General features: G+C 41.6%; 1 protein-coding gene across 4 annotated transcripts in view; it reads left to right on the forward strand.

The window, feature by feature from the left end:
* The window catches only part of si:dkey-57a22.11 (uncharacterized protein LOC569865 homolog), a 32361-nt gene extending 16634 nt beyond the window's left edge, over positions 1–15727 (forward strand). For 2 of the 4 annotated variants that reach the window (XM_036138799.1, XM_036138800.1), the window contains exon 9: positions 7950–8132. In XM_036138799.1, coding sequence (XP_035994692.1) covers positions 7950–8070 — 121 coding nt within the window. In that variant the 3' untranslated portion in view covers positions 8071–8132. Of the gene's footprint in view, positions 1–7949; positions 8133–15194 lie in introns of those variants that run through there. The other 2 variants (XM_036138798.1, XM_036138797.1) reach the window with 2 other exon arrangements.
* The last annotated feature ends 656 nt before the right edge of the window (positions 15728–16383 follow it).

Genomic DNA, 16383 nt, shown 5'->3' on the forward strand with positions numbered 1-16383 from the left:
GCTAACTTGAGTAGCTACGAGCAGCATCTGGCCGTGGCTAACTTTTCTGGGCCGGTCCCGCGCTGGGTTGAGGCTCATTCACTCGGCGAACATGTAAACTATACTCAATGCAACTATGCCCCGCAGAGCAGATAGAAAATGCCGTGGTTCTCCGTCACCGGTTTTCCCTCCGAGCAAAATGTCTCTTTTTATATCTTCTTTTACTCTCACCTCGCAGAGAAGAACAGAACGGCACACCAAAGGAAAAACAAAACGAATCTCCTCTCTTTTCGTATCCTGCGTCCTTAACTCCACCCTCTCCCCCGTTCTTCCGGTGCATTCCCAGCCAATGAAGTGTCCCTCTGGCATGCATGACATTTTTAACTCATACACTCAGGTTTATACAGCACACTTATAACATTTTCGGCCTGTTTCTGTTTGCTCTTTTAAATGAAATACAGGTAAAGTAAATCTATGCAACATATTTAAATGCATAGCACATGAAAAATAAACAAGCTGTATCATACAGGAATTATGAATTATATAAGACCATGGATGGCTTAACAGAATTGGTTCCTTTTTAACGGAAAAAAAACCACACCCTCTGTAACACCGGGGTTACATAAGGTAGGTTTAAACAGAAAAAAAACCCCACGTAGGTTGGTGTTGATTCAGGATTCTTTCTGAAGGTTAATCATGCTGTGATGGAGGTGGATTCCAAAGTCCACTCTATTAAACTGGATAGAAGTGTGTTCAACAACTGATTTATTTGACCCTCCTAATCTTCTAGTCCTTCTCAGTAGAAAAAAGCATAATTAAAAAGGAATTATACTCCGTGTTATTGCAGATCAGCTTGTTGCCAAACACTGCCCTTGAATTTGATGAATATGTTTCTGCAACATTTGCAGAGGACTGGGATTCAGACGGAAAACTTGTGCCAGGGACAATAAGAAAGGGACTTGTGTAATTTATTCATCACACAAAAGCAAAGCATTGGAAAGTGCATTAGTGCAGTTAGGTTTGCTGTTAATCACAAAACAAAAAGGTCTAATTTCAAAAACTGAAGAATTCAGTCTTAATGCTGTAAAGAGTGCTGTAAAGAGTGTTGTAAATCGTGACGTTAATGTCACAGGTGCTTTTCTGTTGCCGTATTCAAGCATTCAAGTGTAACCAATTAAGCTTTTGATTCAGAACATTTCAGCGCTGCTACATGTGCAGATAATGAGAAGATCAGTGAGGACGAGAAACCTTTTCAGTGTAAATGTCCAGATGTTTTCCCATCTGTACGACATTCATTCAGTACAAATGCTAAATGCTCCCACATATTTGGGCATACTGTGAGCCACAAACATTTTACCCATCATAGTCAAGCGTACCTATTGCCTATTTAAGTGGGACGAAGCGGGGGAAGGGATGATAAAATGTTTCATTGGCTAGTTGAGCACCTAGAGTCGTTTCTGTTCCAGCAGGCTCCCACTGTTCATCTGTCAGCGCACACAGAGAGGGACTGTGATGATGCGCGTCCTGGAGACCTCCTGCTCGGAGTGGCTCCATGTATCAAGCTCGGTGTTGCATATGAAACAGTTTGATGTGAAGACTTCTTTCCAGCGAGCAGTTTATATTGTGACTCCACGTACACAGTTGTAAAAATTGTGCTCTGAGCGGGCCTGCCTGTGCAAAGTCCGCCTTGAGCATGGCGGCCTCTGAGCTAGTATGTGGGAGCCTTAATTAAATTCAATAAACTTTTATTTATATAGCGCCAATTCTTGAAACATGTAATCTCAAGGCACTTTCTTAAATCAAATTCAGATTAGACAGATTGGTCAAAAATTTCCTATCTAAGGAAACCCAGCAGATCTCATCAAGTCTTGACAAGCAGCTTTCACTCCTCCTGAAAGAGCGTAGAGCCACAAGGACAGTCGTCTGCATTGTCAATGGCTTTGCAGCAATCCCTCATACTGAGCATGCATGAAGCAACAGTGGAGAGGAAAACTCCCCTTTAACAGGAAGGAAAAACCTCCAGCAGAACCAGGCTCATTGTGAATGGTCATCTGCTTCGACCGACTGGGAGTTAGAGAAGACAGAGCAGAGAGACAAAAAGCCCAGAAGCACACATTGATCCAGTAATCTGTTCTACATTAAGGGTGTTAAGTCCTCTATCTTTCCACCTGTCTCATCCACTCACTCTGCCTGCAGCTGATACTAAATCAGTCAACGTTTAGCTGGGATGTAGGCGCTCTTCAGAACTGCCTTGTTTGCATGTTTAACTAGAGGCGTTGTGGTAGAGTATCTGTTTACATCCAGGTTTAGTTTCCCTTAAATGTGGCTGTGGTTCTAATTAAAAAGTTAGGTGCAGTTATTCTGGTTATAGGTTACCTTGCTAATGAGCTACAGGCACATGTTCGTTAAATCTTTGCTGCATTGTTATGATTACATCAATGGTAATGAAAATAGTCTAGTATTAATTTAATATTGCCCATGCCTCCCTCACACAAAGTCATGGTCTTTACCACAACAAAAAATATTGAGTGTCTGTTTTGCCATCTTTTTTTAATGAGTAAAAGGATAGTTTCTGTTGTGGGAATAAATGAAAACAATTCTGGCTACTTTTCAGCTCCCACTGTTCACCACAGAAAACATGTTGTTTCCTAAAACCATTCATCTCTTATTTTAGTGACCCATGCTCTACCAGGGAATACAATCTCTATCTATCTATCTATCTATCTATCTATCCATCTATCTATCTATCCATCCATCTATCCATCCATCCATCTATCCATCTATCCATCTATCTATCTATCTATACATCTATCCATCCATCCATCCATCCATCCATCTCCGGTGTGTGATCGTGAGAGTGGCGCTAGTTTCAAATGGTGATTCTTTCCCTTGTGTATTTCGGTTTCAAACAACTTTCCAACTGTTTTGAATGCACTAAAGCAGGTAAATCAGGTAAGAGTAATTTGTTTTTTTCATGTGAGTGTTAGGTAAGTAAGTGTTTGGTTAGACAGGTGGGTGTGAGGAGGCATGGCGTCCTCCGAGACGCCTGCTCCGTCCATCAGGCAGGGGGTCCGGATTGTCCCTCCGGAAGCCTCTGTGGAGGAGGTGTTGTTGGCTGTAGGAGAGCAGGTAGGTTACGGTAAATTGTCTCATGCTTCGCGCATGAATAAGGCGGTTGTTGTTTTTTTTAAGGATGAGTCCACCGTTTACCAGCTGATTGAGTCCGGAGTAATTATCCGGGACTCTTTGGTGCAGGTTAGCCCGCTGGCTGTGCCGTCTACGCGGATCACCGTATCCGGTGTTCCGCCGTTCATCCCGAACGCCCTTCTGGAGCACGAGCTCCGTAGGTTCGGCAAAATGGCCAGCGGGTTCCGGACCGTTAGTTTGGGCTGCAAAGACCAGAAACTGAAGCATGTGCAGTCTCTGAGACGGCAGGTGTTCATGTTTCTGGAGTCCCCCACGCAGACACTGGAGGTGTCCTTCCGCGTGAAGCACGGTGAAGGGCTTTACATGGTGTATGCCAGCTCGGGACACATGAAATGCTTTGAGTGTGGAGATGTCGGACATAAAAGATAAACGTGTCCACACAAACAGCAGGAGAATGGGCAAATGTTGGATAAAGATGGTAGCTCTACTGCTCCCGGGTCCGCGCGCGGCGCTGCGCCCACGGGGCTCGCGGTGGTTCCCGCGGGGCTCGCGGCGGTCCCCGCGGAGCCCGCGCCGACCGCGGAGGGTCCGGAGGCGGCGAATCAGATGCCCGTAGCCGGGGACCCGGTGGTCACAAGCCCCGTGGTCTTGAGTCCCGTTTCTGTAGCTGGGAACTCTGTGGCCGTTGTGGAGGCTAAGGTGGCGGAATGTAATGTTGAAACGGAGATAATTGAACCGATTGAGGTGGAGAAGCAGCAGGAGGCTGCAGAAAGTGTAACTGAGATACAGGTAGAGAGCACTGAGGACAGAGCTAGCTAACCTGACGCCGCCAGATAGATTTGCTTCGCATATCCATCTGGAAACCTTCCGTTGAAGTAATTTTGGGAAGGGGCAAAAATACTGGTTAGCTGATTGGCCTATGTTGGTGATAGACGGGCCAAATAAACCAATCAGATCAACGAAGCATATGACGTACTCGTAACAGAGCGACGACGAAAACACAACCACAAGCCAAGCTACTCTTGCTGCTGCAGGTAAAGGCTCGTTAGCTCAGCAAAGAAATACTGTAATTCCGATAAAACTTGCTCGATAGCCACGCTAACGCTAGCTTCATCGGCTGAAGCCGCCATGTTCTTTAGACTGATCTGTCGCGCTCCTCGTTGCGTCACACCTCAACCCGCCTCAAAGCCAACGCTGATTGGACGTTTGTTTGGTGAACGGCTCCAAATTTTCTTTAACACTAGCATTACCAGGGTTTTCGACCTCCCCCCTGAAGTCCCGAAAGAGGGTCAAAAGACCCTGAGTCCAAACTGACGACTCTGGTGGCTCAAATTAGCATCCCTTGTTCAATTGTAAATAGGGCCATTGCCTGAGGAATCAGCGGGGGGGAGAGCCGAACTCACAAAAGCATTCCACACTTCTGTACTGTCAGGCCAGAAGGTACGTGTGAATAGTCCATGTTGGGGGTGGGTGTGATCTATGATGGAGGCAGCTCTACAGTAGAAAACTAACCAAATTAGCAACACGGGTTGGCGTTCAAAGTTACTGCAGGGCTATCATTTGATGGGGTTAAATAATAATAATAAAACAGACACATTTTACTGTAGGCAACCCGTGTTTTCCTTACAAGTTTTCCTTGAAAATTAAGGAGCTGTTTGCTGATTTCATACGTCAGAACACCCGAGAAAATAACTTTTATTTCATTTGATTATAATTGCACTGCATTTAACAAGGTCCCCTTTTTTTACTCTGACCAGTTTCCCTGTATCTAGTGAATATAGCATCCCCCAAAGAATAAAAGCAACCAACACCATCACTTTACAACTGTTACCCTGCAGTGTGGATAAAACTAAATTCTATAATAATAAACAATTGTTTGTTATTAGCAAAGTGCAGCATTTTTGGGATACAAAATCTCTAAAACCATCATGTATGGTTTATTATGTATGTATGTAATCAACTAGCTGCTTGGGAGTCAGGGTAGGGAAAAAAAGCCTACTCTGTGCTACCATCACAAACAAGGTAGTTCTGAAAATTATTTTAACGGAGAGTAGCCAGACTGATCTGCGAGTGAAACCTTGATAGCTCGTGAGATCAGGATGGTCTCACGAGGCTAAGAGCTAGCACCAGTGGGACAGGACAGGGGGAAGTCTGTAGTCAGACTTCATGTGGAGACGACATGGAATATGAAACTGAGTCAGACACAGCATCCATCAGTGAAGTGGTGGGCAGAAGGATTGACCTCTATTCTTTAGAGGAAATTAATGAGTTTCTGGATGAAACATTTAACAAATCAGTGAAAGTCAGTGACTACTTTGAGGACACAGATACATTTATTAAATCAGTAAGTATATTAAAGAGGCTGGTTAGCAATGACCTCCTTGATGAAAAGAGGCGCTACCGTCTAAATAAACATCTGGCAATCCTTAGGAAGGCTCAGAGAGGAAAAACTGGTAAAAAGTCCAAGAGAAAGATCCAATATGAATAGTCACATGGTGAATTTTTCTTCCTACTGTTTAATGCTGGGTTCAATCTTTACCCTTTTTCTTCTCTGCAATATCACTATGGAGAGTCTAAAAATAGGATCTTTAAACATCAATGGAGGGAGGGACAAACATAAGAGGGCTTTAATATCTGAGCTAGCTACTCGAAAAAAGATTGATGTGTTATTCCTACAGGAAACACATTCCACTCCAGCAGACAACACAGATTGTCAGAGGGCCGGGTTAGTGCAGCCTGATTAGACAGGATGTATGTCAGTAACACATGCAGCAATAGGCTAACTGCAGCCATGATATCACCAGTTGGTTTTTCAGACCATCACTTAATAACTCTTGATTTTTCTTTAATGGTGCCTCCTCGAAGATCTCCTTATTGGCACTTTAATATAAGACTAATCCATGATAAGAATTTCTGTCAGTCTTTCACTGATTTCTGGGGTCAGTGGAAAAGCAGAAAGTCAGAATTTAAAAGCATAGGTCAATGGTGGGAGGTGGGGAAGACACAGATTAAAATTTTTTGTCAGCAATACACATCACACACAGAGGCAATAGAAAGGGATCAGGTTGAGTTATTGGAAAGGGAACTTCATGTATTGGAAGAGGGCATAACTAATGGGGTGGACAGAAATAATGATGATAATAATAAGACTTGGGAGAAGAAGAGGGAATCATTAAGCAGGTTTTTACTTGAAAAAGCTAAAGGAGCTTTAATAAAATCTAGAATCCTATCTATTAAAGATATAGATTCACCTACTAGATTCTTTTTTAAGCTGGAAAGAAAGGTCAGGCAACATAACCAGATTATGCACCTTAAGAGGTCCAATGGGTCGGTGACCAATGACCCGTCTGAGATGAGGAGGCTGGCCATAGACTTTTACAGCAGCTTGTTTAGAGCGGATGAGTGTGACCGAGGTCGTGTGGAGGAGATACTGGAGGGACTCCCTCGTTTAGGGGAGGCGTCGGCAGCCTTCCTGGAGTCAAGGGTGCAGTTTCAGGAGCTGTCTACAGCGGTGAGCCAGCTCAGCAGTGGTCGAGCGCCTGGTGTCGATGGACTTCCAGCAGAATTTTACAAGACATTTTGGAAAGTTATTGGAAAGGACCTGATGGACGTTTTCAAAGGATGTTTGGACTCTGGGACGTTACCGACGAGCTGTAGGAGGGCAGTACTGACTTTACTGCCAAAGAAAGGAGACTTGGGACTTCTACAGAACTGGCGGCCAGTCTCACTACTTTGCACCGACTATAAAATTCTGGCCAAAGTACTGGCGAATAGACTTAAAAAAATATGGACTCAATTGTAGACGACAGCCAGACGTACTGTGTCCCTGACAGGACAATAATGGGCAATTTGTTTTTACTCAGAGACATCATAGATCTGTCAAAATTCCAGGAATTAGATGTAGGTTTGCTTTCTCTGGATCAAGAAAAGGCATTTGATAGAGTTGATCATAAATACTTGTTTAAAACACTTAAAGCATTTGGTTTTGGTAATTTTTTTATTTCATGTATTGAGTTGTTGTATTCAAGGGTCACTGTATTATTGAAGGTAGGAGGGGGACTCAGCAGACAGGTTTCTGTACAGAGAGGGATCAGGCAGGGATGTCCTCTTTCTGGGATGCTATATACTTTGGCTATTGAGCCCTTATTGCATCAGCTCAGGAAAAATATATCAGGTTTAAAATTAGCAGAAAAAACAAATGTTTCGGTTAGGTTGTCAGCATATGCTGACGATGTAACAGTTTTTATAGGATGCAAAAATGATGTTAGGACTCCGGAACAAAAACTAAAACTATACGAGCAAGCTTCTTCAGCAAAGGTTAACTGGTCGAAGTGTGGGGGTCTTTTACTGGGAGAGTGGAGAAATAAAGAGAGGCCGACCTTACCGGCCGGGCTGCAGTGGAGCACAGAAGGTATGAAGGTGCTAGGTGTATATCTAGGAAATGAGGACTTTCAGTTAAAGAACTGGGAGGGCATAGGTGAGAAAATAGGTGCCCGATTGTCTAGATGGAAATGGGTCCAGCCCCAGTTGTCATACATTTGCCAAATGTGGTGATGTGGCCGTTAGTGTGTTCCAGATCTCTCCGTTGGAGCTGTTCTCTAAACGGCAGAGTAAGTGGTAGATATGAGGGGTTACCGGTGAGTCTTTCAAGTGGTCAGTTGTTTCCACCGCTGCCCTGTCAGTTACACCAGCTTATGATTGATCAGGTCATCCAGCCTCCATCTTTTTTATCATATGTTTTTTTTATTGAGCTTCTCAAGAACAAAACAGCACTGAATTCATCTAATTTCTGTCTCTCCCCCCCACACACACACACACAACAGCAAAATAAGGCGTGGAGATAAATTCACAGACACCAGCTTCCTGAGTTCTCCGCTCTATAAACACGGAAAGAAGAAGAGGAAGAAGACTGAGGGCTGTCCTGTGAAAAGCAGCAACAAATAGTTTCTAATTCTAAATGGTTTACTTCAGTATTTTAAAAGGTTAAAATGAATAAATCTTTTTCTATAAATGCATCCTTTTCTCTGTGTTTAACCCATCCCAGGTGAAAGAGAAGTGCTTTTAAAAGCACTGGAAGTGTACTACAAATTCATATAGTATGTTTATTAGGCCCGAGCAGCGTCAAACAGACTCCTGGAAAGATGTCGAAACATTTTCAGAAAGAACTGAGTGAAAATCCAGCTGCCGCTGATTTAAGCCGGTTTGCTGTTGCGATGAAGAGAGAATTTGCACAGGGAACCCATCCATGCACTGAACGGATGCTTATAACAAATCAATGCATTGATGTGACAAAACTTTCTCCAGCTTAACAGAAACAAAACTGATGTCAGTATCTTTGGACCTAAAGAGGAGCGGGCAGGAGTCAGCACGCAGCTTCAGTTTCTACAACTACAAGTTAGAGATCAGGCCTGAAATCTGGGTGCAGTGATGGACTTAGAAGGCTGTCTTTGTGTCTTGAAAGTTTCGGTTTATCACCTGAAGAACATTTCCAAGATTAAAGGACTGACGCCCCAATGAGATCTGGAGAAACTCATCCATTTGTTCACCTTCAGTCACATTGATTCCTGCAATGGTGTCTACACAGGTCCGCCCAAACAATCACCCAGACAGCTGCAGCTGAGCCAGAACGCTGCTGCTCATGTTCTCATTAAAACAAGGAAGAAAGAACACATCACCCCAGTTCTGAAGTCCTTACACTGGCTCCTTGGAAGAGACATATGGGTATATGTTCTGTCACTTTTTAATTGACGGATGATTAATGACCCGTATCAAATCGTATCAAACCACGCCCCTTTTTAATTGACCTTTAGGTCAATTAAAAATCTTCCACTATTGATTGTATTGGAAGATTGGTCTTTGAAATGGGGATTTAAGTTATCTGTTGAGAAATCTCAATGTTTTTTCACGAGAAAGAAAGTCAAAGAAGATATTTGTCTGAAATTGTATAAACAAAGATTAGAAATGGTAAACGTTTTTAAATTCTTGGGGTTTGATAGTTTGCTTACGTGGAAACTATTCAATACTAAGAAAGTATTGAATATTATGAGGTGTTTAACAGGAAGTGTATGGGGAGCTGATTGTATAGCGTTGAAAAATGTATATATTGCATTAGTTAGATCAGTTCTAGATTATGGTTGTATTGTTTTTCATTCGGTTCATCTTTAAAAAAGTTGGACATAATTCAGGCTCAAGCGTTGAGAATATGTTGTGGAGCAGTAAAATAGAGGTTAGAGAAATGCCATTAAGTCTTAGACGGAAACAGTTGAGGGCAAATTTATGGGCCCCTTAAAGATTGGGTGTGCGTAACGGAATTAAATAATTCAAAATAATCATAATAATACTAATAAAAAGATTGGGTATGTATACCAGAGTAAAATAATTATAAATAACTTTAAATGATTACAATAATACTACTAAAAAAGGTTGGGTATGCATAACAGAATTAAATAATTACAATAATATCAATGATAGTAGTAATAATATTATTAATGATAAGAATATAAATGAAAATAATAATAATACAATTAAAAAAAGAATAATTAATTAATATAATAGTGATGAAAGTGTGGGTCGGGGGGGTGTGTCACATGAGGGTCACGAGCAGGGCCACATGACGATCATGTGAGAGGGGTCACCTAAAGGTCAATTAAAAAGGGGCGTGGTTTTATACGATTTGATACGGATCATTAATCATCCGTCAATTAAAAAGTGACAGAACATATACCCATATGTCTCTCCTGTAGCTCAGAGAATAGACTTTAAAATACTTCTGTTAGTTTATAAATCACTAAATGGTTTAGCACCTAAATACATTAAAGACCTTTTGTTGCTGTATAAACCCTCCAGACCACTCAAATCTTCTGGTTCTACTCTACATACCCAGAACCAAAAACAAACAAGCAGCATTCAGCTTCTATTCTCCACAAATCTGGGACAAACTTTCAGTGCCCATGTTCACAGAGAATCCAAAGACTAAAAGTGTTAGTCACATCATATTAGGAAAAATCATAGAATTTCCCAAATTATAAGATTCTTAGAATTTTACCTCAGTAAGATAAAAGTTATTCAAAAAACATCTTAATCCTTAAGAGAGCTCCTAAAGTGAAAAATGTTAGGAGTATTGAGGGGAACTTTTAGCGAGTCTAAAAGCGTCTAAAGCAGGGAAGATGGTGGAACAGAGAGAGCTGATTGGCTAATCCACCACCTAAACTGGAGGAAATGAGCACAGAAACGTTCATAATTGTAATGTTTAGATAAGACTAACCTTATCATCCCCATAGGGGAAAATTAATTAGTTTCAGCAGCCAGAGGGGTTAAGGGTGGCTCTACCTAATGGCATTCTTTTTAGGATAAATGAATAATAGGTAAAATGTTGGATAATTATGAATAAAAAAGTGGAGAAACAGGAAAGTTGAAAATTTCTGTTGTGGGAGTAAATGAAAGTCCATTGGGAGTGTCTGCCTGCGCTCTTTTCATTGAAAATATCCAATTCTTTCTTCTTTCCTCATCCTTCGGTAAACGACAGAAACGTACATCCAACAATTTGGAATGCCTCTCTGTGCAACCGGGAGCACAACAAGTCGTAGGCATTGTTTAGATTCCAGAAATAAACGAACTAAAAGTACGCTCTAAATCACCCGTTTTGTCATGTAGTAGACGGGCTGTCAGGCTAGCCTGCCCACCAAGATGGAGGCGCGCACCCCCGATCACGTGACTGTGACGTCAGATGCAAGGGGTCTATTGTGGTCACTGCTTCTCAACTCTTCGTTCCCACAGTTCCCCACATAAAACGTGTTGTTTCCTAAAGCCATTCATCTCTTATTTTAGTGACCCATCCCAGTGAATAGGAAATAGCTTGTTTTTTTTTGTTTTAGTCAAATGTGGTGATGTGACCGTTAGTGTGTTCCAGATCTCTGCGTTGGAGCTGTTCTCTAAACAGCAGAGTAAGTGGTATATATGAGGGGATACCGGTGAGTCTTTTAAGTAGTCAGTTGTTTCCACCGCTTCCCTGTCAGTTACTAACACCAGCTTATGATTGATTAGGTCATCCAGCCTCCATCTTTTTATAATTCTTTTTTTTATTTTTTTTTATTGAGCTCCTCAAGAACAAAACAGCACTCAATTCATCTTATTTCAGTTCCCCCCACCCCCAACAGCAAAACTAGCTTCTTGAGTACTCTGCTCTGTAAAGACTGGAAGAAGCAGAAGACTGAGGGCTGTATAGTAGTATAGTTTCTGCTTTGGAATGGTTTACTGCAGTATTTTTAAAATGTTAAAATGAATAAATTCTTTTCTAGCCCCACAGAGGGGAACTTTGTCTGTGTTTCACCCATCCCTTTGGGAGCAGAGAGATGCCAACACAAAGTGGTGCATGGTGAGCAATCTGAGGTCAAGGGTCTTGCTCTCAGACCCTGAGTGACAGACCCTGAATTGTAGTCATTTTACCTCTGAATGTTTTTACTTTTGTGATGTTCAAGGTTTTTCACCCTCTGGTTATTTTTTTTAAACTTTTATTCACATTGTTGCGGTCACAGCGGGCATGTAAGCTGTTAGCTCTTAGTGAGCCTCATGGGAGGCCAGTGGTAAATAATTCAGAAGAGGCTGCTAATCAGATACTCCCTGTAATGTCCAGGTTAAAATTCTGTGTAGCCAACCATGTTTAGGATTTGCTGTGGGCATGCCAAGTTAAGATCTCTAGGCTTCACTTTCTGCTCCATCAACTTGTATTGTGAGTACAAATCCTAGCATATTAAATTTGTTTAAGTTTGTTGCTGTTTTTTCCTATTAAATATGTTTATCAGGAGACTTCAGCTTCTGCTGAGTTTACCATTTGTCATTTATTTGTCTGACTTTTGGTTTAAACAGTCCGTTTTCCTGTTTAAGATCAATTAGGGTTGCTAAATATTTCTGTTTGCTAAATGCTTAGAGTAATTATTAGACTTAGAACAATTCCTTTAAACAGTTCAGAAAGGACTAGATGATAAGATCGTGGTTCTGCAAGCTTCTTGTAAGGTTCGTTCACAATATTTGAGTTAAATGGATGCACACCTGAGGTTTCAAATCCACAGCTCCCTTGACCTTAACAAATTTGGTTCATCCTTGGGGGAAATGTTCTGATGGGTGAAGGTGGTGGGTTTAACTGTTTAAACAATTATTCACAAATATAAACATCATGACAATGTCCAGGTAATGGAGTGCCATAATCCACATTGAAACATGTCATACAGTTTAAAAAGTCTTTCTATCAAGCACTAAGGAGGTGTATGTAAACTCCTCACTTTAAAGAAATTTAAGAAAATTCGTTATTTTTTCATTATGCAAATAGAAAAAAATTGACCTGAAACAGGAAAGGGTTTGTCCGATGTAAATAAAGTGGGTATTTTATTATGCAGTGTATTTAAACTTCTGGTTTCAACAATAATAGTTTATTAGTGCCTGTTGCATTATTGATGCTGTGGTGTACTGTTCATTGTCTATTCTTGTTTCGGTCAGCTAAAGAAGCTTTCAATAGAGGACAAACCAAAGTGGTTACAACCAAAAATCTTAAATCTGTATCACAACAAAAGTTATTTTTATTAGACCTAAAATTGGTCTAATCTTTGGAATAAAACAAAACGTGAAGGAGAAAATATGACGACAATTACTTTAAAGCAACAACTGTTGGTCCTTAGTTATGGGGAAAGTAGACATCATATCTGACATCAGTTTGTTATTAAGTTACTCAAACTTGCAATAAACAATTCTTTTTTTTTTTACCTAAATGCAGTATTTTACTGCATTATCAATTCACCTTTTCTACTTGTTTTATTATTGTGCTTGAAAACGATTTTACATTACATTTTACCCAAACTCAATAAAAGTTTACATCTGAATAATTAAATAGCTCAAATGAAGGCTATTATTTAACACAATGTGATAAACAGAACAAAAACCTAAATGAAAGGCACAGAATATGCTCACCGATCTCAATGCAACACGTTTGGGACAACAATATGATGGTACTCAGTCCGGTGGGGCACTTCAGCTGAACGGAGAACGAAATGAACTTACATGAAACCAATAGCCAATAAGCGCTAACAAGGCTAACGAGGTAGCTCTAATGCTCGACAGAAAAAAACTGAAGTTTAGTCTTTTAACTCACCTCGACTATTTCCAGCTTAGAACTTGAATGATAAACATTAATTCTACTTGCAAAGGATTCGTTTCACCTCCGTATCCAGAACTATAACCGTCTTAACACAGATTCTCACGCTGCACAGCACAGCACTCTCATCCTTGTGTCCGATCTCTCCAGCGCACACAACATTGCTGCAGACACGGGGAAGCAGGGCGGGACCCAATGCGGCAGTCTGCACCCTGATTGGTAGATACATACTGGAAACTCAACTTCCTATTGGCTAGGTAGACTACCTAGCTCCCCTAACGTCTGTTTCTTAAAGAGGCATCCCCATTTTATGTATGTTACACAGGTCAGAGTCACAACAGGATTAATAGCTTGGTAGGGCGAATACTTGTAGGTCAGAGCCACAACAGGATTAGCAGAGCAGAAGGGTGAATACTTGTAGGCCAGAACCACAGCAGGATTAGCAGCCAGGCAGGGTGAGTACTTGTGGACCAGAACCAGAGCAAGATTGGCAGCAAGGCAGGGTGAATACTTGCAGGCCAGAGTCTCAACAGGATAGTAGCTCCTCCTGAGGTTCAGAGGGGAGACAGATAGATCGAGGAGTGGGCAGGGACAAGCAGGGGTAAACCAAGGCAAGAAACGAATAGCTAGCAGGAGCAAACCAGATAGACAGGCGAGGAGAGAGTGTAGTCTGATGACGAACCGGCAGAGGAGTGAAAGCAGAGGGAGGCTTAAGTAGAGAGGCTGGCAGGTTGAAGTGAGTCTGACTAATTAATGACCAACAGGTGTGACTGACTGCAGAGGGAGTGAAGGGAAAGCTGAGTAAGGGGTAGGAGGAGCTGAAAATGAACAGAAAATAAAGTCAAATCATAACTAAAACCCTAACAAAGAGGAAGAACTAAAAACTAATAGTAAACAAAAGCCAAGTCAAAACTAAACCCTGACAGGTTATGAATAGATATTTTAATTATGAATCTACCTTCAGGATCTATAATTTTGTCCAGTATTGTAAAACTAACATTTTTGTAGATTAAAATTGCTACTCCTCTTTGTCTAAGGTTTCTTGGGATCTGGAGCTAATCTTCAACTGTTTTAGGTGAGAGGAGGGCTATCATAGGGCCAACGCATATCATAAGGAAGACAACCAAAAATTGGCACAACCCTACCCCTTGTGCAATTTATACAGTCAACCTAACATGCATGTTTTTGGGCTGAAGGAGGAACTGGAGTACTAAGACAAGCTCTACACATGAATGGCGATGATGTGCAAACTCGACAAAAACAAAAAAGGCCCCATCTTGGATTTTAACCCAGGCTTCAGGCTTCGGAGATCATCATAGCACTGAAACAGCTCTGGTAAAGGTCACTAATGATATTCTCATGGCCTCAGATAATGGACTTGTGTCTATACTTGTCCTGTTAGATCTCAGTGCTGCATTTGATACAGTTAATCACAATATTCTCCTACAAAGACTTGAGCATACTGTAGGGATTAAGAGCAAAGCATTAAGATGGTTTAAATCTTATCTATTGGACAGATTACAGTTTGTTCATGTTAATAATAAATCTTCAAACTCTAGGGTCTCTTGTGCAGTACCACAGGGTTCAGTCCTTGGACCAGTTCTCTTCACTATATATATGCTTCCAATTGGCAAAATTATCAGACTATCAGGATTCAGTAGGCTGCGCTGTCGGCGCTGCCTGCTCTCTTCTCTTTTACTATCACAGGTGATCGTAGTTGACAGGTGGGCGTGGTGCGGACATGCAGCTTGTTTCGGCAGCTCTGGCTTGGAGCTTAAAAGCAGGGCGCAGTCAGCTGAAGGACGCCGGAGTGTTAAACCGTTGTGGTACGCTTTGTGGCCACTGTCACTCAATAGTCTCTCGTTCCTGCGTGATTCATGTTTCCTGTTCACATTATTAACTCAAGTCTCCTGTCTCCTCGTAGTTCGCTCTGTGCTCTGGATTACTCACCGGCCGCTTCTCCGAGCGCTGAAGTCTCAAGCCAAGTTCCTGAATCCTCACCACTCAGATTTTGCTCTGGCATTCCCCTCGAGCCCCCTTGGTCTTACCAAGCCGGACAAGAGTTCCCCCTTCCTGGATTCACCCTGGTTCCTTCGGCTGCTTTCTGTTTCCTGCTTCCTGCTGTGGTGCTTCTCGGGCTCCCCGCCTTTGTTCCTCCTGCTGGCTTACCTGTCTCTCGGTCACCTAGTTCTACCAAGAGAAGGAGCTTTACTGAGTCCGTACTGAGTCTTTACTCATACCTGGCGGTAAGCATCACGCCACAGATCTAGATTCCTGCACTTGCCCACGTTTAATCTGTTCCTTTTTCCCCACAATGTTTTGATCCCGACGTCTTGATCCTTCGGCTGCTCATTCTATGAGCATAACATCTCCATGTACCCCTGAGTTTTCAATAAACACCATCAACTGCTTTTTGTCTGCTGATGACACTCAGCTATATTTATCCATAAATCCTGATGAATCCAATCAATTACTTCGACTGCAGTCATGTCTTGATGACATCAAAAGCTGGATGACTTTAAATTTCCTGCATTTAAATTCTGACAAGCAGTGGCGGCTGGTGAATAAAAATCTTGGTGGGGCTGTCAATAGATTTCCCTGCCTAACCCAGTACATGCATCTAAATTAAAAGTCAGAAAATTACTACAATTCCACAATAAGCCTTTAATTAATAAAAAAAATAATTCTTTGTTCACAAAGGATTATTTTGGTGTTTTTGTCTTATTAATCATTTTCACAGACTCATGCCAGAGGGTTTGCATACATTGTACATGTATGCATATTATTACGAAACGAACGTTTACGTCTTGACTTCAATATATATCCTAATTTTTTATTTAAATAAGGATTTAAGTAGAACAATGACCAGTGCAAAATTAAGTTGTATTTACTGCAGATGAAGTGTAGACTGCAAATTCTGTCGTGATATGATGGCTCCCACAGTCGATTGGGATTGTCTGCCTGCATCCCTTTCATTGAAAATATCCATTTCTTTCTTCGTCCTTCGGTAAACGAAAGAAACGTACATCCGACGATTTGGAATGCCTCTGTGTGCATCCGGGAGCACAACAAGTCGTAGGCATTGTTTACATTCCAAAAATAAACTAAAAGTA

Source organism: Fundulus heteroclitus, chromosome 7 (assembly GCF_011125445.2).
Source record: "Fundulus heteroclitus isolate FHET01 chromosome 7, MU-UCD_Fhet_4.1, whole genome shotgun sequence".
NCBI classification, from domain to species: domain Eukaryota; kingdom Metazoa; phylum Chordata; class Actinopteri; order Cyprinodontiformes; family Fundulidae; genus Fundulus; species Fundulus heteroclitus.